Source organism: Melanerpes formicivorus, unplaced genomic scaffold, assembly GCF_026170545.1.
Source record: "Melanerpes formicivorus ecotype bairdi unplaced genomic scaffold, bMelFor1.0.p_v2 SCAF_3, whole genome shotgun sequence".
Taxonomy (NCBI): Eukaryota; Metazoa; Chordata; class Aves; order Piciformes; family Picidae; genus Melanerpes; species Melanerpes formicivorus.
Window position 1 is genome coordinate 6,827,651 of NW_027142355.1, and position 27,514 is coordinate 6,855,164.

The 27,514-nt window shown below is 37.7% G+C and overlaps 1 protein-coding gene across 9 annotated transcripts in view; it reads right to left on the reverse strand.

Annotated features, from left to right (window-relative positions):
* Positions 1–27,514, reverse strand: part of GRM8 (glutamate metabotropic receptor 8) — a 359,393-nt gene that overhangs the window by 288,270 nt on the left and 43,609 nt on the right. For all 9 annotated transcript variants that reach the window (XM_068165642.1, XM_068165650.1, XM_068165657.1 and 6 more), the window contains exon 3: positions 1,852–2,068. In XM_068165642.1, coding sequence (XP_068021743.1) covers positions 1,852–2,068 — 217 coding nt within the window. The remainder of the gene's footprint in view (positions 1–1,851; positions 2,069–27,514) is intronic.

Here is a 27,514-nt window from a genome sequence, read left to right on the forward strand (position 1 = left end):
GACATGACATCAAGTGCTTCTTCTCCAGCTACAAAGCTATTATCCTGTCAAATAAAATTGTTAGATGCCTTTGATACTATTTGTTTGACAATTCTGCATTGGCTACTGATCATGTCTGTGTCACTACATACGATTTACCTGCTTATTTATTTCAACATTCTTCTAGGAATTAAAAGTTACTTGTCTGTTTTCCTTTCTCAGCACCATTTGAGTCTTTGGTACACCCTCGGAGGGTAAATTGCTATAAGCACAGAGGTTGTCAAAGTCCAGTACACTGGTAGAGAATGAAAGTGATAAACACAGATATTATAATGTTTAGGAGACCCATGACTTTAGGAGACTCATGATTTTAACTGCTTTGGATTAATATTTAACAAATTCATATTATTAATAATCTTTTTTAACAAATTGCAATGGTCTTTTTTAAATCTAGGGCTGATCAAGATACAACTGACACAAACTCGAGTCACTGTAATTATAATGAAATTGTTGTTATTACACCCTTTTGAAGAAGAGTTCTACTTCCAAAAATGAGAAAGTAAAAAAAGTCCTGAACACACTTTATTTGCATACTTTGAGAACTCAGCAGAACTATCTGGTCTGCAAATGGTGAAGTCTGGGGCAGCCAATCTATTCATGACCTTATATGACACAATAGATACACTATCTCTTTCAATATGAACTGTGGAAGAATTATCCATGCTTTGCTAAGCCCAGATCAAACCACTGTATTGTAGTCAGCCTTAACTCTTCCATGAAGACATCCAGGATCTGACGGCATTGATTAGAAGCTAGAAACTGAATATTTACTAATCGATTGAGCATGTTACATATACTGCCTCCCTTATGGCATGCATTGCTGCAGTTTTGTCTTGCTGACAAATTGTTGTGAGTAATCAATAACCTTTACAATTCAAGTGTAAGTACCTGAAACATGTGCCTTCCTATATGACTGAGATGGTCTCTGTATTTACATGCAGTTATTGAAAATGGAACATAGCCTATTTTCTCTCCCAAGCTGACTTGAAAGAATAAGAGTTTACATGTACATGCCCTGAAAGTCAAGTCCAGTAGATTAATCCAGGTTTTTAGAGGAAGGGGAAGACTGTTTGCATTTTTTGCTTTTTATGTTTTGAAAGGATATTATTTTGTGTCATTTAACACTGCACTTAGTGAAAGACCAATTCCACCCTCTTTCAAAACACCTGCTATTCATCATCATATTCCTTGGTGGCCAAAAACTACTGCTTCTGAGAAATATCCATTTTTTTTCAGGCCAGAAATAACTATGGTAGTGTGAAGAAAAAAAGGAAAATAAAAGAAAAAAAAAAAAGATCAAAGGGACTTAAATATACTTCTAATAATAATGTCTGTATTTATACAGCACATTTCATCCTGAAGGAAAAACAGCAAGGGTATGTCTTTGCACTTCACAGACTTTTTTTGTACTTAAAATTCATCAAAATTAAAACCCCTAGATTTATCACTTCTGGAACATGGAAAATGAGGTCTCACTGGATTATGATTTTCCTATAAGAAGTCAATCACATCTCCCAAAATTCAGCTACTCATTTCTTTTTGCTTCTAATTCATGAAGAAGCTCCCCACCATCCCTTGTAAAAGAAAGGGAGACACAGATTTTTCATCTGTCTCAAAAGCTCTTCTTAAATTACTTACAGAACTGTCACTTTGACAGACAGGCAATCTGCAAAATCATCCATAAACCTCTCCATGTGTGTCCAGGTAACATGCCTGCAGTTGTCCTGATCACACTAAGTAGACCTAGGCAGAGCTTGGTGTTGCTCTGTAACCCAGCAGCTATAAATACACCATCTGTAAACATATACTTACCAATTTCTCTGGAGATCTGGGTGAATGCCTCCACACCACTTTCTCCATAGTTGCCTTCAGAAGCCAGGGTTGAGACATAGTTCCACCCAAGGGCTGTCACGATGTCAACCATGGCCTGTGCTTGGTAGGAGTCTGGTGGGACCACTCGAGAGAAGAAGTCATACCTGGTGTTATCGCTCAGTTCTGGAGCTGTAGATGCATAGCTGATTTGAGGTATCTGCAAATAGATTGACAAGTTGTTCAAGCCAATCTAATACCATTTTACACTACATGCTTGTATGTTTGACAGGCTTAAAATAGATTATGTACAGGCATTGCACAGAGATGAGTATCTTGTTTTAATTAAATCAATTGTTCAGAGAGTACCTCAGATTTTGTAAAATGTCAGTCTTATTGTATAACACTTTCACCAAGAAATGATGCATTCTGCTCCTTTCCAGATGTCATGATTCTTGACATGTAAGTATAACAATCTCTTTTCTGATCCTAGTTCTGATAAGAACAGGTGAAGAAAAAGAGAAAGAAAAAACACAGGAGGAATCTTACTAAATTCTTACTATTACTACAGAAGATGAAAAGGTCAGTTTTGATGACTGTGATTCTTAAAAATGCTACATTTAAAATCTGACAAGTAAAATACAGATTATTTCCATTTCATTGTTATGGTTATTTATATACATACAAATGTGCTTTCTCATTTTATTTTCAACCCCTCTCTTTTCATAGAGTTTCTAATATGGTGTTGTGCGTGATTAAAGAATATGGAGACTATGTCATTAATAACAAATCTCATGAAAAAAAAGACATAAAACATTCTCTGTGCACAGTGTATACACAGGGAAGAAGAAAGGTTACAAGGATGATAATCTTTGTGGAAACAAATAACAAACAAACAAAATGCCCCAGTAAATAACTGTAAGACTTCTTAAAAATAAAATATTTTCATAGAAAAAAAAAAAATCTAGGGTAATTTTCTATTAACTGTTATCTTCAACCCTAATGTCTGTAAGCAATATTCCATTTTTTCTGAAGAGTATTTTGGTGCAGGAAAGTTTAATTAGTATTTTTGCAAATTTAAAAAAAAAAAAAAATAATGCTTTACTCATTTAAAATAGTAAAACTTAAAATAATTACTAGCTTGAGATGAAAGATACTCCAAATATTGCATTGCATTTGTAATCTGTATTAACAATAGGTGCTCGATTCACATCTTACAAAACATAAAACAGTCTTCAAGAGAGCATTATGAATGGAGTTATTAAATTAAACCTGTTGAGAGCTGAATTTAGCAGTCCCAGAAAACAGGGGATCTGGTAAATGCTTGCTGTCATATTAGATGCGATAGTAGAAGGTTCCTGTATGACCCCCAGGTCCTCTACAGGGTCTCCTCATCAGCACAAATTTTAAAAGGGATCTGAAGCAAATACAGAGATTCTACAGTCTAGTCATTAGCCTATGCAAAGGCAGTATAGACTCTTACAGCCTGGGGAAACAAAAAAGCCAGTTTAGAGCCTAAGGGATGGCAAAACAATTTCTCAGTCAGAAGCAAAAAAAGCAAGCAAACTCTTATGTATCTTGGCTATATTCTACTTAAAGAAATGCTCTACTCAGGAAAACACCTCAAAATAAATAAATCAGTATGTTGTAATAAGAACAACCAGAAAAAACAAAAAGAAAGGAAAGGGAGGATCACAGTAAAAGTTAAAGGTTACACTTCACAGAAATCAGTATTCCTAACACACTGAAGATCCACCAAATAAAAATAAAGGACAAACTGTCCTTACAAAACTTGCCTTGTATAAACTCTCTTTCTTTCAGAAAATATTTGAAACACCTTTATCCCTTTAAAGACAAGAGATTTTGGCCTGCAGTAACACAATTACATGCATATCATTCCCTTTTGAAATTTACCCTATTACTCTCTAAACCACTGTTCTTTTTTCAGATGAGGAAAAATAAAGACAACCTCGATAGTTTTACTTGTTTTGCTCCTAGGTGTGCCATTTCACAAATACCATGGCATTGTCGCTTTGCTGAAAATTCTTTCACTAATAATGTTCATAAAATCAACACCAGCAAGAGATCTTTTTGACAGATACACTGTCATTGAAAATCTTAAAGCCTAGACCACAGAGTTAGATCCATTAACTTCCTCAATTCCTGTTTCTCTTTAGGCACGAGGTGAATAACACCCTATACTTACATATGTGTTTGTAGGAAAGTCATTGGTTCAACACAGCAATGAGATGTTTCAGATCAATAGAGATATCTTAGATACTTATTTGGGGCTTTGGAAAACGCAGGGAAGAGATGCTGCTTTCCTACTAGTCATCTCTTTTTAGTTCAGCTTCTTCCCTAAAGTTATTTGTAATAACAGTGGAAGAAAATGGAAGGTAAATACAGTCCCAGACCAAAACCCCAAAATCATTGAGCATACCCTGTAGGCTTAAATCACTAGTGCTTTATAACTTCTGCCAACATTTCACCAGCAAGAAAGAACAATATGCTTTGTAAAAGTAGGGGAAAAGACACTCTGTAAATAGTAAGTCATTCTAAGTTTTTAGAAAAGTGGTTCATGCAATGGAATATGTAGCTATTTTCCTTATTCCTTTTCGTATACGTCCCTCATGGTTATGGACAACACTTTGCATTCAAGAATTTCCTCCCCAAAACTGCAGATCTCCCACCCAGAAATACCTCATGGATTTCCTTCTGTGAAAGCATTTTATACCAGAGCAAACACAAACTTACTTCCTTGCCAGCTTTTAAATGTACATTTGTATATGGCAGAGCACTGAAAAAATACCTTTAAAATGTGGGGATCTGGGGTACATTCCAACAGCTACACAGTTACTGAAGACTCATAACAATACTCAAAGAATTTTTTTTGGCACAAGGACAAATTTTTAGGATTTAGTGGTTCAATAATCCATGAATGAAAAAAAAATATACATTAAAATATAACAACTCTAGTTAAGGGCTATAGGTTTAATAAACCATTTTACATGTCCCCAAGTACATTTTCAAGATAGTGCATAATGCCACCTAAGCAAGGGAACTGTTAAGCTCTGCCAATTCAGTAATATGTGTTTTTAAAACTCCCTAAATACAGACAGTATTTATACTTTTAAGTTCCATAAGCCCCTTGAGACTTCAATTTGCGTTTTGAAAAAGACCTGTATGGGGGACGGGGGAAGGGCTGTATTTGTCATTCTAGATTTCTCAATCTAAATTGTCAAATTTAAATACAATATCTGTAAGATTTACATTGTATTTAAGCACTATATAGTACTGTTAATAGCATATTTCTTTTTCTTTAGGGGAAAAAAAGGCAACAATGGATTATATAACTACATCTGAATTAGTTGTCATACAACAGCTGTCACATTCACTACATGTTTGAGCATTCATTGGCATTTTTTTTCCTACTCTTTCTTACCCTATGGTTTGCTCAAAGCCTCCTGTTAACTTATCATGAGAAACTCTTGACTTCCAGAGGGTAAAAGACTTGAACTCTTTGAAATAATTTTGCAGAGAAATTCACAGAATTTCCTTATGCTCATAATTTTTTTAAGCTTGAGGTATACATTATATGTTTAAAACCAAACATTTATAGCATGGTGCTTTGAAGAAGTATCTTGTCTTAGTTACATCCTAGTCTTAATCTTGCCTACAGAACTACTGCTGAAACTACCAGCAATCCTTCAATCCTTTAATTCAGTCATGGCTTCATCTCATTCCACTATCAGGTTGAAAACCATTTCAAATATAACCAAAAAGAAAATAAAAATTGTTCATAATTAAGTAGAGTGGCTAATATTTCAAGGTACATTCAAACCAAGATAAACAATCAAGAATAGTCTCTGGTTTTCCTATATCTTTCTGCATACATCTCCTAGCTGATTTCAAGGCTATCTCTAAAATTCTCCCTTTCCTAGAGCATTGGAGAAGATGAAGTTGTTAACATTCAGAACTGTCCACAAGTGGTGACTGTTGCAGCACTTCAAAGGGGGAACCATTATCCTTAGTCAACATCCTCCAAGCATTACTACAGAATAGACATCTACTCCATGATGGGCAAAGTATGGGCAACTCCAGAAGTGCCAAAGGCAGTTAATATAACTTTCCATTCATTTCATCCAAGTGGTAAACCATTGCCAGTCCCCTCACACACTGAAATAAAAGCCACTGACCACTCCTGAATCCAAGACTATTCATAAGGAAGCATTACATTGGATTTGTTTGGTGGGTCCATTGCTGAAATCCAAACTCAAAAACACAGAGGTGGTGTACTCTGGATGGTAGAGGAAATTACATTACCTAGGTTTTCACTTCCAATAAAGTGTCTTTACCACAGTAGGCATCTCATAGTATGCCTTCTCTTCAATGACATGGTGCCCAAGTTTTGTGTGTAAGTTCACTGGAACCTCTTTTATTGAGCTTTCAAATCCATTTACATGCTACATTTGTCAATGTAAAGTATCAGCTGGTCATTTCAAATGTCATCTTCCTTTATGCAGCCTTTCAGCTGAAAGAATAACTTGGGAGCAGAGTAATAGTGAAATGAGCTAAGGGCATAAGAAAAAAAAGACCTGAGATAGAAATCACCAGCAATTTTGAACATTACTGATTATGAGTTACAGCAGCAACTGTGTTATACAGTCAACCTGCCTAATGGGCTTAAATCACTCACATCTTCAATTTCACTACTCACTCAAGTCCTATTGTTAATTTTCATATATCAGCTAGCATTTTATTTCCCTTTTTCTTTCTCTCATCACTGAGTAGTTGTTGGGGATTTTTTGTTGTTGTTTTGGGTTTGGTTGGTTTGGGTTTTTGAAGGAATATTAGCACATTAAAAATAGTAATAATTGTCACTAACAAATTGAAGTCAATAAACTTTACATTAATGATTACTCAGTATCAACTGGCATTTTACCACCACCTCATAAAGCTTGCAAGGGAATAAAAGTGCTTGAAATAAAATTTGACTGTGAAAACACGTTTTCAACTTGGTGATTTTCTGGAATTTTAAATGTCTATCATTAATCATTAACGGCCCTGCCTTTTAAAGATTTTTATTCCCACTTCTGTATGGCAAGAAAGAGTTTGTGAGTGGAAAAAAAAACCTCACAGCAGTGCAATGAATCTTCAGGATCTACATATTGAACAGTTGCTGGATGAGAGCTGAGGTTACTCTTTTTCAGCATTAGTCACATTTGTACATCACCATCATCATCTTAGCCTGTTTTCACTCCTGAAAAACATGTCAGCCTGCAATACAGTAATGTTTAACTCATTCAGGGTACACATTCAAGATTCAAAGACTTTGATGAGGCTTAATAACATCTTACATTATACCTTAGAAGATTAAAAATCTTCTTTTTTGTTATTAAGTGTGGGAGGACATAAAATGCACCCTGAAATTGCCCATTTTTCTCCACTGAGTATAAAGGGAGCCCGGAAGATTAATACAAGCTATTACGTGCACACTGTATAGGACAATACTGTAAACAGTCACACTCTGCTGAATCTCACAATCCCACTCATTTTTGGCTATGCATGACTATAAAGGACATCTACGCACAGCTGATGATCAACTTCCCTCTGTTACGTCTTCATTTTTCCACCTATGCCAGAATCTGAATGGGTCACCCATGCCAAAATTAGGAACTTCATTTAATTTCTCAGAGTAAACCAACATTACATCAGCCTGGGAATATACAACACATTACAACTCAGTAATGCCTTTGGAGATGTGAAATGCCCTGTTCAATGCTCTGAGCAGTTGATTAGAGTGACACCTTGCCAGCTTCACCGGCTGCAAACCAGCCCTGCTAGGAGCTCATGTGGAAACATTTCTGCCTATCAAGCTTTCTGATTCAGTCCATTTCCATGGACTTTACTATAAGGAGCATAAGTGATCTGTGACAACACATTTTCCCAGTGGATGTGTACATGTATTCTCATATAAACATGGGTCATTCTAAGCTAGATTTACTTAGACTTACACACTTGATACTCCTTCTGTATGTTAAAACCATTCAAGTCCATTCTTTATCATGCGTCCAGCAATGCATCTTGTTCAGGAATTACCATAGATGTCCAAACTCTCCCCAAAAATACATTCACTTCAGCTACAGAAAAAGGAAAAAAAGAACAAAACCCCCACAAAATAAAATAAATAAAAAAAATACAGATATGTTTTTCACCTAGATGAATACATTTTAAAATGCATTTAGTTCAAAAAAGTGCAGTGAATTTAAAATTTTGAAAAGGTAAAGAAGAAAAGTTTCATCTGAAAGGCGTCATTAGCTGATTTCACTTGGAATGCAGGATTTATTTTTTTTTTTTAATTCATTTAAATTATTTATAAGAGACATAATCCATTCTGTTTGCAGTAAATATCACAGCATTTTCTGTCAAGGGTGCTTGCAATTCATACACATAATGATGAGGAGCTAATGATAATGTTGTTTAAAATCTTCTGAAAATTCCCTACATGTTTGTACGGTTTGTGTGCAAAGATGTGGTCTTTGTGATAAAATGCAGCAGCCATTGCTATTTTTCCCTTCCAGACACAGGGACAGAAGTCATCCATCTCACCTAAATGTTTCTGAGCTGGGATGAGTAAATTATTTCACTCTTTCTTTTCACTTCCTATTACTCTTTCACTGGCTTTATTTTACTTCTCTTGCTATCAGTCACCTTCTGAAGACACATTCCTGAGCAGAATATATCTCCAATGATCTGCGCTGATCTTTTCATGAGAAAAAACATCACTAAGAATCAATGCAGCACAGTTTGTTGCCAACAAAAATATTTCTGCAGCCATCATAGACTGGCCTGAGAAAAATTACAGAGGTAGATGCTAACCCAGTGGAAATACAAGAATAAGGACAAACTTGAAAAGCCTCTTTCATTACTGATTTTCTCTCTTTATTTTTTTCTTCACTTACAAGAACACTGATTATCCATCACGCCTATTTCTTAGGTTATGTCTGTTGGTAAAAGGGACTTACCCCGGAGAAAGTAATTTCTTACAGTTAATACACCTAATTGTATAGTATCAGATTATGGGCTGAAAAAAATATAAAACTCCCATTGCATTACACCCTATCCCCATCAGCCTGCAAATATCTTTCCTAAAGTCTAACCAGTCATGCTACACCAAACACATTTCAGTTTGTGATCTGATGCACTTCCCAGGTAGAACAGGGCATGACAAAGGAGAAATGCATTCAATACGGAGTGTTCAAATTTGAGAGGTTTCCTTCCAGTAGGTTGAAGACTCATTAAAAGTCATTGCTTTTAATTACACTCAAGTGATACAACAACAGTAACAATATCATGATGATGATGATGACGATGATACAAATCCCGTAACAGATATAATATCTACAAAACAAATTCACCACTCCAGAAAGTATGGGTCTCTGTGCTATGTGATGCATTTTAGGGCAAAAACATTAAAAGGCTCTTTATGCATTACCAACATTTTTACAGCTGAAGTACATCTTGTCATGCTGTGCATTGCTGTGTAACTTCAGGAGGATGAGAATCCATCTAAGGACAGCTTGAACTGCCACCAATGTTCTGTGCAAGAAGGCCTATTGATAAATGTTTAACAGTGACATTTTCTCAGTAAGGGAGCTCTGTTCTGGTATTTCCACATCATTTTAAATCCTGAGGTTTGCCTGTCTGAAAACCAACTCTGTTAAGCAGTTGCACATTACATTATGCACCACCTCTAGGTAGCATCTTTCTAAATATTTTAAATCCAGCCAAGGTCCAGGCACTGAGTGATAAACTGAAGAAGCAGCAGATCAAATGAATAATATTTATACAGATCAAATAACCAGAAGCAGGGCTTGGGGGGGGACCTTGAGCTTGGGAATGGCTGTTAGTTCTTCCTTCAGTTTCTTATGTTCTCCAATCTTCACATCAGATGGAAAGCCAAGGATGGTCAGATAGCTTCAGGGACTTCTAAACATTAAAATTAATTTTCTTCTCGTTGGGGAGACCCACACTTAATTATGTATACCAGTATGTTATATGTGTCAATTTCTGCTGTGCATAGTGTGAACTCTGATATTTCAAAGCATTTTTAACCCTACTTTTCTGATTAGAGTTTGTCATGTCAGTGTCTGGAATGGTAATCTCTTTTGATGTGTTTCAGAAAAATACACAAAGATGTGCATTACTTTGGGTCTGAACTAACAAAGCCAACTTTTATTATTATTCAGCAGTAATAAATTTACCTAGTAGCTCATAAAGTTCTAAGTCCAAATGAGGTTTATTTACATTAATTTATTAATTAGTACCATAGAGAGCACAGCAACTTCAGAGATTCACCTTTGGAAACAAGCATTTGTCCATAAGAATTTTTATGATTACAGAGACCATCACTGTGGAAGAAGTGAGGTGCTCTCATCAGGGTGCAAGATGGGGGCTCTGTTCAATGGATATTCTGATCTTTGCCTTCATCTTTTAATGCTGCAAGGCCACTCCAGCTTATGCAACTGGCTGAGCAGTAGTACTGTCCACACTGCTATCTTAACATCATGATATACAAAGGAGGAAGGGCATATTGTATATTGACTAAAGCTCTCTTCACAGTTGTGGACACTGTGAAGATATGCAATGGAGCTCAGCAAGCCAGATATATATCCAGTGCTTCAGCAGATGTTTTCATATTACAGAATCACAGAATGTTAAGGGCTGGAAGGGACCTCAAAAGATCTAGTCCAACACCCCTGCCAGAGCAGGATCACGTATACCAGATCACACAGGAATGCATCCAGGTGGGTTTTGAATATCTCCAGAGGGGGAGACTCCACAACCCCTCTGGACAGCCCGTTCCAGTGTTGAGTTATCGTGACAGTGAAAAATTTTTCCTTGTGTTTCTATGGAACTTTCTAAGCCCCAGCTTCCACCCATTGCCCCTTGTCCTGTCATTGGGCATCACTGAGAAGAGCCTGACTCCATCCTTTCTGACCATACTATCCATATGCCTTCTAATACACACCAGAATGGCATTGGCTGCCTTGGCCACAAGAGCATGTTGGTGTTCTAGAATATGCTGCCTGTACTTCAGCTATAGCCCCAGAAAACCCAGCTTTACTGTAATCTATCTGCCCCATGCTATTGACCTGGATACCTCATATCAGAGTACATTAAGGGAATCCCTACGGTTCACCATAGGTAGGGATTCCTTCTGCAGCATAGGCATTTCATGTGGGATTATAAAGCATAATTTAAAATTCATATATTACAGACTTGGAAGAAGAAAAATTAAAAGCATCCCCTTTTCATCTCTTCTGATTATTTGTTTCAATTCTTAAAACAATCAGACCTGGCAGTTGATCAGTTTTACCTTGAGGTTTTAACTTTATAAGTTACAAGAAAACAGTAGTCAATCCAAAGTTGCTTCCAAAAAGTCAAATGTTTCCTGATTTGCCACAGTGAGTATTACCATGCTCAGCCCAGATGCTATAGGTAGAAAAGTTGAAGAAAAAAAGCAAAACATTTCCAATCAAAAGATAGGAAGTTATCTATTATTTAAAGTCTGAGGCCCATGGGAGTGATATCCAAGCCTTCCTTTCTATCCAAAATATACTTTATTTCAAAAATAGTAGGATGATTAGGGGAAAAGACAAGTTCCTGAACACCATATGGCAGTATCTCTTCTTTTCCATTTTTATCAGATTTCCCTTTTGGTTGTCACTTAGGCACTGTATCCACTCCATGGATTATTTTGTCAAGAACATCATGGAAAACAGAGATCTTAAAATCCAGGCAACCTAAGTGAGAGCACAATAGTGTATTTCACAGTATCACAGCATCACTTAGGTTGGAAAGGACTTTGAGGATCATCGAGTCCAACCTATCAACACAGACCCCATGACTAGACCATGGCACCAAGTGCCATGTCCAATCTCCTCTTGAACGCCTCCAGGGTCGATGACTCAACCACCTCCCTGGGCAACCCGTTCCTATGACGAATTACTCGCTCGGTGAAGAACTTCCTCCTCACCTCGAGTCTAAACCTCCCCTGGCGCAGCTTGAGACTGTGTCCCCTTGTTCTGGTGCTGGTTGCCTGGGAGAAGAGGCCAACCCCTTCCTGGCTACAACCACCTTTCAGGTAGTTGTAGAGGGTAATGAGGTCACCCCTGAGCCTCCTCTTCTCCAGGCTAAACAATCCCAGCTCCCAAGTAGGACTACACTGACACAGTCTTGAAGGCTCTATACAAAAGCTCCTAAGGAATTTTAGAAAGTTGTGAAAATCTAAAACATTTAATATCCTTATTCACTGAACAGACCACCTATCAAATCCATATCTCTCCAGTTTACAGAAAGGATGTTGTGGGGGACTGTGTCAAAGCCTTTACAAAAGTCCAGATAGATAGCATCTGGTGGTCTTCCTTTTTTTCCACTGATGGCATTACACCATTGTAGAAAGCTGCTAGGTTGGCCAGGAAGGACTTGCCCTTGGTGAAGCCAGGCTGGTTGATCACTTCCCTGTCCTCCACATGCTTTAGCATACCTTCTAGGAGGATCTGTTCTGTGATTTTCCCAGGCACAGAGCTGAAGCTGACAGGTAGTTTTCAAGGTCCATTTATTTACTGTTTTTCTAGATAGGTGTAACATTTCCCTTCTTCCAGTCTCCAGGGACTTCACCTGACTGCCAGGAATTTTCAAATATTATGGAGAGTGGCTTTGTGATTATATCAGCCAATTCCCATAGTCAGGCATATCATAGATATCCTCAGAGTCTGAATTCATCCATCACTTGTTTTGACCTTGCCAATAATTATGAGTAAAGTTTCCAAAAAGGAATTAGATTGCCCTGAATGTCAGGAATTACAAAAGAAATTGTCCAAGGATATTGGATAAATTGTCCAGAATTGGATAATTGTCCAGAATATTGGATAAAAATAATCCAAAGCTATTCCTTACTGAACTGCTGACCATTTCCTACACATAGATACTTTTCCCTGACATTTTTCCTTTCATTCTATAAACTCATACTTACTTTCTTTCCTGAGACATTTCAACGCCTTGTAGTTCCCCATTGCTATCTTCACGATGTTCTCTCTTTTTCCTCTGTGTGAACACCTCCTTCTTCCCAGATGCCTCTTTTCTTTCACACCCGGTTTGCCTACCTGTTCTCAAACTCTCCTGCCTTTTCAACCACAACCTGACTGAAGTGAGAAGGAAGAGTAATCAGTGATTAATCTCCAAAATGTCAGCCTAGGATTTTTAGTTCCATCTCTGCTTCTCCCTTTTGGCATCCTGCAGTTCAGAAAGGGCAAAGGGGAACTCATCTACTGAGTAAGGCTTCCTTCCCCATAACAGGCATTTTTGCTTTCTGACTGCATTGGAAACGCATCCACGAAGTCAGCAAAAGTAATATTTGATTTATGAAAAAAAGCCTATATTGAATGAGTATTTCACATCATTTCCACAATTTCTCCCTTTCCCTATTTTTATTCATTGCAGTTTAAGTACAAATCAGTTTACTGTTATCGCCACCATACAGCCTTGTTCAAGTGTTAGCCTTCGCCTTCCTGGTTAGAGTGATGGAGATTTCCTCCCTTGCTGTGACTCTCAAATATCTCTAAGTCCAAATACAGATGATATATAAGTCCTTTTGAAGGTTCTTAAAAGTCCTCCTCCGTTAGCTTGATCCTGTAAGTCTGGTCTCACCATGAACACCCTACTTCAGCAGCTCAGCAGGATGCTGAAAGAGGGTCTGAGGAGCTTTCAATAAGCTCCAAAAGCTCCACCACTCATTTTTTTCCCCATTTCAGCAATCCCAGTAACACTCCATATTTTCTGACAGGATGTCAATAGTCAGAGCTTGCTGATAACCACTTTCCACTGCCCTGAGAAATGGCTCCTTGCCTACCTTCACACCTACAGTTATCAGTGCACCTTTGCCATGCAGCACAGCCAGGCAGTACTTCAACAGGCAGCCAAGGAATCCTGGCTCCAAGGCTCCATACAAACCTGTGCTTTCATGCAAATGGGATGAAAAGGCTCATGTCAATCCACAACATAATTCACAGAATTCAGTGTCGTTATTTGAATAGAACAAGAAAGAAATTGGTTCTGTTCTGACCAAATATTGGGAACCTTTATACACTTCAACTGTCAAAGATTTTTCCTTTGACTAATGCAAATCACCTGATTTTAGGAGGCCAGCTTTCACACAGATCTCTTTAAGAGAAGTTCATATTTATCAGACAGCATTTCAGTCTGCAGCTACCATATGCAGTGCATTGATGCACTGATAACAGTCTTTGGAAATCTCCTTTTGTATATTGTGCACAGATGATTTGTATTAGGAAGTAGAGCACCAATGTACCACTCTTGAATACTACAGCAGCTTTTGATGAATGAACATCTTTTATTTTGAAATTGTCCTCCCTCAGTTTTCTGCTGCATATGTTAAAAGACCCCATCAAAAGCAAAATTACACTAAACTAGATTTAGAAGTGTCAAGTACATTGAATAAAAAAACATTAGAGACATCAAAGGCCTGAGTAGATGCACCTGATGACAAGTGGAGTGAGAATGCCAGCCTGTGCTGAGCCTGATACAATTCCATTTCTACCTACTTCCTGAAATTACTTCACAAATGTATTTTTCCATATCAGTGTTGCCTATCCAGTTCTGGGTACTGAAAGAGTTAGTTTAAAACTTGCAGCTGAAAGAGATCAACATATTTTTCCCATGGACTATCAATGTCATTTACCTCTCAAAAAAATAAAAAGACAACAAACACCACAACATGCACAACTTTGAGCCATTTGGTTCTGATGTCTTTAGTTTGTCTTTCACAGTTTAAGGATCTTGGTTTTTTAATCATAAAAACAACAAAGCACTGAGGTTTCTTGGAACAGAATTTGTGGGCTCTGTCTGGCACATAGGCTGCCTATGTAACATATGGTGAAGTTAAGCGCCTCGAATGGGACTCACATCATGCTTCCTTAGGTAGCCAGTAGGAATGTGTCCAAGATCACATTTCTTTGGTGTAAATGGAACCACGAATGGAGGTAGTAGCCAAAAGTCATCTTCCACACGTAAAGCTGATTCATTTTTCTCTTCCACAAACAAGTCTGGAGGATGATGTTGCCATCTCTGGCTTTGTAAAGAGCAGTTAGCTGTCACCAAGCCCATGTTTATACACTTGTATCTTCACTCATTTGGGAGCCCTTCTTTTGTGCAGAGCTGACAAGCTCCCTCAAGTGCCTTTCTCTAGGTTACAAACCAACACAGAAAGGGTTGCAGCAAAAGTCAAACCATGAAACATGTCTCTAATGTCACCTTCAGCACACATACATCCTGTATTATATCTCCCAAGGGATTGCCCTAACACAGAGACACTGGCTAGACTGAGATCATAGAATCATCCAGGCCAGAAAAGACCTCCAAAATCAAGTCCAGACTTTTCAGCCACTCCATCAGGTCTGTCATTACACCATGTCCCCAAGCACCAGATCTATATGCTTTTTAAACACATCCAGGGACAGTGACCCAACCACCTCCCTGTGTAGCCTGTTTCAGTGCCTGACAACCATTTCTGTGAAAAAAAAAAAAAATTTCCTAATGTCCAGCCTCACTTCTTGAGGTAGCACTGACACTGAATAAAATGCTATTTGTCAAACGTGTAGGCAATAAGCTAACTGCTAAGGTAGCAACCCTCATGGGGAAATGCAGTCACAGAACTGTAAATGCTGAGAACTTTACTGGCCCAAATTAGACAGCAGAAGTTTCACATATCCAAGAATATCTTTACAGATCACTGACTGAGATGTCTGTGTGATGTATGAGGAACATAAAAGGTTGTGTGAGGTCATATGTATTTTATCTGGGGTAAGTAGTCCAAATACAAGTCTCTGGTTTGATGAAAACAATTAAGGAGTCTAGCTGAATTATATGTTTTCCAAATAAATATGCAAATCTTCTGTGTCAGAGTTCTAAACAATTTCCTTCCCTATCAGGATAAGAGAAGTTCCTGCCTGACAGAATTCCCCTTACAATTCGATGAATTTATTTTCCATATATTTGTACATCAATCAGAGTCTTATCTATTATTTCTGAACATTTTTCATGTAATCATAAAATCAATAAGGTTGGAAAAGACCTCAGAGATCATCAAATCCAACCTATTACCTAACACCTCATGACTAACTAAACCATGGCTTCAAGTGCCACATCCAATACTTTTCACTGCACACTTCATAAAAGACATCCTTTCTAATTACTCAATTTGGCTGAGCCTGAATTTAACAATATTTTACTCAAGAGAAAGAAAAATTTTGACCTTATATGCAGCACAGGTGTCGTAACAGTCAGACGCTACCAAAAAGTGTGAATTGTTTCAAATACACTTCTCCAAGCGCAGAAGAGAGTTTTCTGCAGAATATGTAGGAGTGAAAACAGAGGTACTAGTGCATGTGCTGGTGGCAAATAGCCCCAGATTACCCCTGTCATCTTGGGGATAAAAGTGAAGGGCACCTTCAGAAGTGAGCTCAACCTTAGCACAGCCTGGTGGATTCAAGCCTCAGGGCTGGAGTTTCTGGAGCCCACTCTGTCCTGCAGCCAACTGCAGAGCACAACCTGATTTTCAGATGGGCAGTTAGCTGCAGAAACGCAGGTCCTTGCATCCAGTGCTTTGCCTTGGTGGCCAACACATGGGCAACCATAGGTGAGAGCAATGCATGGTTCCTCACCCCAGCACAGCCTCATAGAAGGCAAAGCGTGGCTTTAGTAGTATGACAGGTGTGAGCAGAATGGCTCACCCAGCTACAGAAGAGACAAGGTTTTATGTTTTTCTGAGCACCCCAAGTATGAAACTTGCCTCCAAGCTGCAGTTCAGGTTGGGTTCTAGCACTGCTGCATCTTTACTCAATCCCTTGGGATCACACCAGCGGCTGCACAGAGAGAGAGCAAACCATGGCACTGCACTATGCTGAATACTTGGAGCACCACCTAGGGACTGCTCCAACAGAAAGAAGTCGGGGTTCTGGGACACTTCATCTATTCCTTCCAGTCAGGGATAAGTCAGTGAGAACGAGACACTAAATGCACAAGTAGTGCCATTGCTTTAAGGCTCATAGATTAAGTAATAGGGGCACAAAAAGAATGTTCAGCAATAACAGAGATTATTTAAATCTTTACACAAGAATTGGCCCACCCACAGTACACCATCACTTTTTCCACATGACAATTTTTCTTTTCCCCTCCCAAAATAGGACTGCTCACTTCAAACCACAAAATACTGATATTATTGTGGTATTTTCTCAACTTTTTCTGAAACCAAAGAAACAAACAGAAGAACTCTTGTCAGACCACTGTTTAATAGTCTATGTGCTTATTTGTCACACAATACAGAAACTACCAAACAGTCTTTTCTGCATGGAAATTACTGGGCTGTCTCTTGCTACCATTACACCATAGACTTTGTAAATATCAGCTCTACAGCAGAAACTTCCAAAAGGATAATTAACAATAAGGCTTTCATGTGATATAACACCAGCCTCTCCTTAAATTAATTCTTGAAGGTGTAAAACAAAACTAATGAATATATCACTCATTCCCTACATTGGATACCCAGAAAATATGAGGCTGAAATCCCAAACTCTGTAAGTTCACTTTCCAAGTGCTTGTTAAGGTCAAGGAATCTTTGGAATTTTACAGACGTAGAAGTTCACCTGAAAGTAGCAGTTCTAGAATCAGAATCAAACAGATGATCAGAAATGTGATCTTCTCACACACATCTTTTTTGAAGCTTCTATATACACGCCTACATATTCTCAAGAAAAAAGAAGCACTTGAGATTCTTCTCACACTGCATCAATTTCCACATCTTATCTCACTTCAGCTCATACCTGCTGCGCAAATTAATCTTAAGAAAAAGAAACTAAGATGCTCAAACATACCAGTTAGTAATAAATTCCTGGTGTATAGTCAGAATGGGTTAATTTGCTTTATCTCTGTAGAGTGCAAAAAGCAGCAAGTTAAATACTGAACTCTCTTTCAGAATGTGAAAAATATATTATCTTTTTATTGACTATAAACATTCAATCTAAAGAACAGTTGGAAGGTAGAGTCTGGAACACCTGCTTTGATTAGTCAACAGATGCTCTGCAAAGTCAAAACTTACTTACTCCCTGAGTTTTGACTTTTATTGTTAATTCAAACAATAAGAAAGTAGAAACCTAAGCTTCCCCCCTCCCCCTCACCCCCCCCCCCCCCCCCCCAACTGACTACAGCAGCAGCAGCTTCCTAAAGCTCTCTCTGCTCCAATACTTGATTATATCTGCTTCAGGGAAAGTTTCCTATATCTCGGATAATTTCCACCTGCTTGTATGAGTCACCTGTTAGTACAGCTGCTTCTTAATGGTAGTGCCTTGCAGCCAAGATAAGAGTGAATTCAACAACTAAAGAGCAAGAGGTGCTTTGATAGTCTAATACATTAGTTCCTTCCACTGACAGAAAACTTATTTCCCTATATAAATAAAATCACGGCATGATCCACTAGCAAAAATGAGGAAAGAAAAAAATAGTCCTAGAAGTCAGATAAAGACATTTAATGGTGAAAGTAATAAATAACTGGAAAGCTGCTGAACTCTACTAGTTTAAGATAGCACAATACACAGCCCAGACTTCAGATCAGCAGACTTCAGCTTATTCAGGCAACCACTGGCTGTGATCCTATGGAAGCTCTGAAAAGTAAAAGAGTTCAGGGAATTTGGCTAGTCTTTCAGACAGCATCCTACAAGTACAAGAGAAGTTCTCCCCAGTATTCAGGATGATATGCAAACTTAGCAAGGAATATATGGTCTAGAGACATTAAAAGGCCATATACAGGAGGAGAATGATGCAAGGACCAGGCACAGGAATTTGAAAACATGGCTTGGGCAGTCAAGGACAGTGTCAGTAAAGTCAAAGCTCACCTAGAGTAGAAGGGACACCAAAAGTAGCAAAAAGAACTTTTACCAATACATTCGTATCAAAATGCTGAACAAGGACAATGTGGGCTCATCACTGAATGGGGTGAGTGGGTTTAATAACAGAAGATAGATCAGGCAGAGATACTCAATGCCTTCTTTTCTCCAGTCTCCACCAAAAAGGTTTCCCAGGCTTCTCTTATTAGTCAAAGGGTTGACAGAGGAAAACAGCTTGAAGTGGATGAGGACAAAGTCAGAGATTACTTGAGTAAATCATCCTGCAAACACCTATAGACCCTGATGGGCTGCAGCCAAAGGTTCTGAGAACTGGTGATTATCTTTGCAAGATCACTCTCTAGCACCTTTGAAAAGTCATGGAGACTGGAAGAGGTACCCCATGACAGGAAGAAAGAAAATGTTGCACTTCTGTTTCGAAAAAGGTGAAAAGGGGAACTGGATCCAGATCAACTTCACCTCAGTCCCAGGAAAAATTGTGAAGGAGGTCTTCTTGGTGTACCAAAAAATCAACAAGTATTTGTATTAGTTCTTGTTTCAATTTAAAATTTAAATGGAAGTAGGCAATATCTGCTCTAATATTAGTCCTTCTCTGTGTCCTGACATATAAAGGAGATATATAAAATGTTCCTGAACCTTAAAAGTTAAAAAAAAAAAAAAAAAAAAATTAAAACCATGATTAATTTCATAGTAAAGAAAGACACTTCCAAATATATGGGAAAGAATAGTATGTGGTGACAGCACAGAAAGTTGGATTTGCAAGAAATAAACTCCCATAAGTTCTTAAAATATGCATGTATGCTCATGAACAGAGTGTAGAAGTAGCTTACAGCAAGAATTGAGGTCCAGTTCCTGTCAGCAAGGAAATCTACTCTGCTCTGCAGCAGCCCCAGTGGCACCCTTCACTAGCAAAATGCCAAGGAATTGCTTGACTCTTCATGCATCATGATTTGGATTGCATAATGTAGGCAGTAAATAAGACAAGACACATGTGCACCTCTCTTTGCTATGGTCCAGTTTCCAGGGTACATGTCATTCTCAAATGAAGGGCACTCCACTAGGAAAGTGAAACATGTCTTCCAATCTCTCTCTTATATAGAGAAGCAACCCCTTACTGCAAAGTATGGTCTTCACCGTCTACAAATCTCAAGATATTTTAACAACATGCTGTTTATATACTTGTTAAATAAATACATAAATAGTTAAATAGTTGAAGCACACATTAGTTCCATCAACCAACCAAAAAGGTCAATTTTACATCAGTAATGACATTAAAAATCTTATCTGTATTTTTGCCCTTTCCACATATTTTGAAGATATTCTTTGTGAAAAATGTCCGTCTCATCTAAACAATTTCTTTCTCTTACATGCTGCTACATTAAGCAATACTCAAAACATTTTATTAATTTTTTGAGTATTTGCCTCTTCCTCCAGAACACATGGTTTCAGATTACCTTAATTTCCAACCTCAGCCTTTACAGCTACCATTCCAGTACAAGTGTCACTTCAGTTCTAGCCTCCCCAGCCCAATGAGCTTTCGCTTGTGCCGTGAGTCCAACACCACAATACAAGCTCTCTGGCTAAGTCACTGTGAAAATAAGTAAGGCAACTGATTGCTAAATCTTTCTGAAGGTAGGAAAGAAGATGTGCTTATTATCCTTGCAAAGCAAGAATAATTTGTCATTAAGATACAATGTTCCATTTGCCAATCTATCAATTTTTCAAGAATGTAGAACCCCATGCTAGCAAAATGGTCTTAACTTAGTCCAAGATAAAAATATTTAGAAAGAAACACTTTAAGAAACCCTCAGTCTTTGTAATTTGAAATCAAATTTCTGTAATTTCTTTAATAGAGCAACATATTAAGTATGCTACAAATAAATCAAACAAATTACCATTTTTAATTAGGCATAACAAACAATTAAATGACATTTAAAGTTAATTTTCCCTACCAAAGGGAACATGATTTAAATCATTGCTGAGTCTAGCACTCTCCTTGTGGATATTCTTTCAAATGCAATGGCATTCAAAACCATGATAACATTTTCAGAGACATGTCTATTTCCATTTTTCAGTATTTGAGGTTTCACTTTTAAGCTAGGGATTTTTTCAATTACCAAACTTCCCTAGAAATGCTTCATGTCTTAAAGTTTCTGCTCAGCTCCATAGTATGTAATTGCTGAACAGCTGCATAGTCATACCAACCACTGATAAAAAAGGCATTACAAACTTCTAAGCAAATCATATTTATAATGCATAATATTCAAGGCCAAAGAAAATCAGTAGTACTTCAAGGCAAACTTCTGAAAATAGGGCAAGAGCATCTTGGGAAACATGATGGTAAATATGTGCAGAAATTAGAAGAAGCAGCTGTCTGAAACATAACTCCTGTACAATGAGCTGAAAAGAGAATTACCTTTTTGACTGCTCTTTGTCTCCCAAATTAGAGCATTATCTACAGCTAGCTGCTTCAGAGACTGGAGTAAAACTCTTAGAAGTCCAGCCCAGCAAAGAGCAGATACCTTGAGGAGGTACATAGTTCTGAGAATATAGGTTGTCTCTTTGACTTCATCTATTTAAACACATCAAATATTAGGCCCCCTGAGGTATTTCAGGTGACCCAGAAGCCATGAAGGATATGTTCTATTTCCTACTCTGAAAGTTCTTCCTTAATTCTTCATTTGTAATGATGTAAGCAAAGAGTGAGTCGACTGAAATCAGTGGGGTAAGACACTGTAAACCCAGCCAGAAAGGAAATCTAGCAGGTGCACATTTCACTTGCAAGCTTTACTTAGTAATTGTCATCATGTGCATACACATTTTCTGCGAAGCTAAAAGCAAATGCTAAAAACAAACAGTATCATATCCACTAAAAGGTATCAGATGAGTTTTTAGAGACTGCAAAATATAACACAGCGTTACACCCAGATCACTTTCAAGAAAAACAGGAAGCCAAAATAAGAACATGAAATTAATTTTTGTTCTGCTGCCTAGGAGAACTAAATGTAGAATGGTATCTTCCTGCATGGACTGTACGTGTGACTCCCATCAGCAGAAATGAGTGCTCTCTATGTGCATTGAGGATAGGACAATTCTGGATCTGTGTATGCAATCTGGACTGTGACAAGGTAGCAGATTTGCTCTAAATTAAAGAAGTGGGAAGCTGAAATGGCCATTTTTGCAGCTAGCACATCTCTAAAGATCTTAAACAAGTAGCTGGAGAAACCTATTTGTGACATATGTTACATTAGACAAATTTAAGATTATGGACAGTCTGTTTCATATATATGCATGTATAAATATATGCATTTTTAAAATCATGCCCAAAAAAAAACGTTTAGAAAACAGTTTGAATGATGACATAAATAAGCCTTAGTGCTTGGGGGAAAGCCTCAGGGGAACCGTTCTACAGACAAGTCCCTGCAAGGAAAATGCTGTCAGGGAATGCCTCCCTAGATGAATCTCCTGCTAAGCAGAATGCCCCTGGCAAAATGCTTTTGGTAAAATGCTTCTGAAAGATGATGACTCTCTTGACAAAACCCGTGCTCTCTCTCTGGGAGTGCCCAAAGCCAGGCTTTCATCACTGTGAGGAGCATCCCATCAGTGGAATGAGCCTCTTGCTTCTCATTCCCTCTAATCAATAAAGATAAGAACTAGATCAAATCACTGTCTGTATCCCAATGATTATAAAGCCAGAAATTTCCATGATCAGTTATTACAAATATTTGTGCTTTGTTGAGGTAATAGTAACAATTAACTGTCAGAAGTAAGGGATTTATGTGTGATAGTTACTGAGAAATAATCATACTGAGGTTATGCAAATCAGTCTTCATCAGCCAATCTAACTGCAAGGATTTGCATATGTGATTACAAATTTGCAGTAATACATATGTAACTTTGGGCTTTGCCTGCATGAGACCACTTATGCTGTGGAGTACTTAGAGAATTTACACTGGTATTGAAATTTGGTCTTGTCTATCTGGTACAAGTATACCTGTTAAGATATTCTCCTGTCAAAGAAATCTTAAATCATACACTCACAACAAACAAGATTACTGCAGTTTCCCTCTTCCTCACAAATCTGTTGATACTCCCACCATCCTCTTGCTGCCACTACATCCCTTGAGGGAAGTTTATTCAATCACTATGGACTCTACTTAAGAGTGAAAAAGCCAAAAGTAGGAAGTCACCATATTTACTATGAGATAGACTAGGAGGATTAGAGCACAGAGATAAACATGCTGTACAGATGCTCAGAAAATGTCATGATTTAAGTAGATCAATCATGGTTTAGGCAGGAAACCTTGACACAAAATGTTGATTCAGGCTGATAGCCTGGAATATCTTGTCAAATCAGTTTCAACTGTAGGCCAGACCACATTCTCCTAAATCCTCCCTGTATCAAAATGCAAGCATATGAATTCCCCTTGTATCTCCAACTGCAATCCAGCCCTCTGACTTGTGTGCGTAATCAAGTAGACATATTTCTGCTTGGCCTAGAAGTTCCTTTAGCATCTAAAATATGTCTCCCATATCTGTGGTTAAATACACTGTTAGCATTTCTAATGACTTTGTTTTACAAAACTGCATTAATTCTCATAATACAAGGAACTCCAATTTGTATCATCAGATCCAACAGCAGTCATACTTCCTAATATGATTACAGGGTATATTATTCTTACATGGGCCATTTCTTATTTGCTTTTCTGTATATATTGTGCTGTTCTCTTCTGTTGTCAGTACATGAATACAAAGAAGAAATCATATGCACATAAATCTTTCAAACAGAAGTATCACTGGCAACACTTGAAGGTAATTACAAAAACCCTATGAAAAGTTCTTTACAATATTAAAGTCAATGACTATGACTTTTTCAGATGTATGCTTATTCAAATAGTTTATAACTATGTGCTGTCAGAGCTCAGTGGCATAAGGTTTCTCTATCCCAACAATAATTTCAAGATTTCAAAATATTTTCTGTTCTGTTGGAGGATGGAAAACAAACCTGCCCAACCTTTCTACTAAGGTTGGTGTTTCTAAGTGGAAAAACAAAGTTTAAATGTCTGGTTAGGAATGGATAAACTGATTATTTCAGTTGGGATTTGGGTTATCTGAAAATTACATGTATTTATAAACATGGAAACTTCTTAATGAATTTGGAAAACTTTAAATTATCAGAGTTTTAGCAATGCCATACACTGCCATTAAAAAGTTTGATTCAATAAGTCATCATTTTCCAGCAAAAAAAAAGCGTCAATGTTCATTACAAAATTCCAGACAAGCAGCAGTTGCTAGTATCCAAATGTTGTAGTAGTACTCATTTTATTTTTATGGGTGTTTTTATTACTATGCTGTAGCAAGTGAATCATTTGTCAATCAAAATAAAATTACAGTCAATTTGAGTCTATGGTACTCACTCAAACCAGCCATCTAATTAGGTATAGTCAACGTTATGACTCATAAACTAATGAGATCTCCCCTTTTGATTATTTCAAAAAGGAATAAGGACTAACTCACTTGAGAAACCATTTTCTGACTTTGAACATTAGACCACAGTAATCATCAGATCAAAAATAATATATCAAAAAGATGTACTCCCCATGTATTGTACAAACTTACTGCGTAATACCCGATCTGGAAATCAAGCATTCTTATCTAATACTGGAAAAACATTCCAAGAATCACTACAGAGTTTCTTTTTCATTCATGTAGTACATGTAAAAGAAAAACTGTAGTTGTAGCCATTAAAAAGGCCAACATGCAGACACAACAATGTTCTTTCTCACAAGACAGGACTGAAAGAGTTGCAATCAGCATGCCTATATAACAAAAAATAGTGGGGACAGTATAAGCATGCATTGGTTGCTTGACATCACCAGGTAGTGCAAATGGACTTAAATTCATTTTTCCTATCATTAAAAAGTGTCAGGAATCCCTGAGGGTTTCTGTGTTGTTGTGCTTTTTAGAGAAAAGATTTAAGCTTTTTAAATTAAGTATCCAGAATGTTAATGCGTAGTTAATATTCTGAACTACTTCTTAACACAATTTATTTTAATCTTCTCTTTTTTTGTTGGTGGCGGTTTTGTTACAGAATGTAAGCCCTCCCCCAGAATTACTAATTTGGGCACTGGTGTGTATATATTTATGGTGCCTGATGAACTTTACTGTAATCAGCAAGATTAGGTTTAAAGGCATCTCATACATTAAGGTGAGTGCCCTCACCATCCAGAAGCAGAAGATTAGCAGAGAGGAGAAGGGTGTCAGATTTTCTACCTTTCTAGTAAGGTGCAACCCAGGAAGGTAACTCTTGCTTCTGGAAACCTATATATAAATAAATTTTTCATGACATTATTATTGGGGGGAAACTACATTTACAAAAGGGCATTGTCATCTAACTCATCCCAATTACAATCAAGTTACCTTTGCAGTGGCTGGTTTTGTCCCATGAAACTGGCACTCCTCATTGCACAGGCAAGGGAGCACAACTTGATGTATTGCAACAGATCTGCTCCATGCCAGAGGTTTGGCCCCTCCTGAACATAGAGCAAACATGGATGAGTGGACAGGTCTTGGAATGAGCTAAGGAAGACTCACAGTGTCCCTCTTCTCTTTCTTTGAATCCCACCAGGCCCCATTACCAGGAAAGAAGAATTTTTCACCTTGCTGTTATTTAGAGGATGCCACCATGAAGTTAGTTACAATTTCATCTATTACCATTTTTGACAGTTTCCATGGGTCAGAAAGCAGCCTAAATTCAAACAGTCATGAAGCTGAGAAACCTATCTGTCTCTCTAGAAAATAAAATGCTTATGTGCATCATAAGTACTCAGAAGCACTTGCAGACATCGCATGTAGGGACACAGCTTATTGGTGGACTTGGTAGTGCTAAGTGAATAGTTGGACTCAATTATCTTAAGCTTTTTTTCCAACCTAAATGATTCCATGACATATTTCACATGCCATAGGAACTTTTAGACAACCAGGGATGCACTTAAAGGATTGTGCACGAAGGTCAGATGGCTGAACGGCTGCTGGAGGTGTAAGGGGAATTCATACACTTGCATTGTGGTTCAGGCAGCATTTAGGAGAACAGGATCTGGCCTACTCTCTAAATGTGATGTGACAAGACATTCCAGGCTATCAGCTTGTGTCAACATTTTCAAACTTACATGAAGAAAATTAGATGTATCAAATACATTCTTCTTAGCAACTAACAACAGCCTGATTATCACAGATATCTTGTACCTAAAGCTACTGTGAATAAAATAATCCTAATCCCTCCAACAGCCTCAGTGACAAAAATTTCAGAAAATGTTATTCCACTTCTTAAAAATCCTGGGTTTAGTTTTAATTTTTAAATAAAATGTTGATCTTTAAGTTGCCACACAGAATGCAATCCAGACACATTTTAAAGCACTTGAGTCAGTATTTTTGTTTGAAGGCAAATGCTTTACAAATTAAAGAAACCTTTCAGAGGATCCCACTTTTAAGGTGTCTCCTAAATTGTGATGGTCTCAGAGACAAAGATTTCCTAATTTTCTGTAGTTTTGGGTCATTCTTAATGAAGGCTGTACATTGTGATGAAGTGTGGCTTCAGTTTGTGACAGCATTTTGTGGACCCACTTAAACTAAGCATCTATTATCTGGCTCTTTGTGGTGGAGGAAACAAGAATCAATACTGATTGAGTGATAAATCAAGCAATCTTTGTAACCTTCTGATTCTACACAGTCAAATACAATTTTAAAACAACTAAGCTGATTCCTCCAGGTTTGACTAGGCTTTCTGTATAGTGAAACGATCTGGGATATTTCACTAATTGATTTGCTGTAACCTCTGCATTATATATGGAGAATTCATTCAAGCACAGTTAGAGTCCTCTCTTTTCTCTGCCTGCCTCCTTTTCAGAAGGCTTGTAAAAGGGCACCAGTATTCAGTGCTCCTGCCTTTCTACATTATGGGATGAATGTAAAAGCAGAAAAACAGCTCTGTTCCTGGAGTAGATTTCACAGTATTTGAGAATTCCCCTTCAGAATGCTTGCAAACAGTATTCATTATTCCTTCATTTGCTTTCACCTGCAGCAGTAGAGCTGGTCCTACTGTCAAAAATTTAGAAACATATTACATAGAATTAAATCTATCTGCACTGAGGCTGTGCGCATAGCCTGGAAGGGGAAGACCTAAACAATCTTATATACTTGAGCCTCAGGTAACAAAGGCTAAAGATCTCAAACCTGGCATGTCAGCTACAAAAATACGTCTGCAAAACATTAATAGTCTAAATGCTTACTCTTTTCTCTTTTTCTCTATCAATCTGTTAATCTATAACAAATACTTTTGCAAACTTCTTTCAGCATCACTGATGTGTTTTAGGAATGTATGCTAGCTGCAATCAATACTTCCTAAGTGAAAACTTTTACAACTTTGAACACGGGAACAGACGGCTCATGTGACAGCTCAGCTTGATTTGTAATTAATAAATCCACGGGTCACCCAGCAAGAGTTCCTACTGCAAAGGATTGTTCTTTCAAATATTAGGACACGAGCTGACTCCAGCAAGGTTGAGGCTGATGGCCAGCTAATTTGGGTAGCACATGATGCTGAGCATCTGCTTCAAAGCAGATGCTAAAGCATCTTTGTCTTCCAGATACGCTTCTGTCTGTAGAGGTTCTAGTGGAAGGTGCAAATA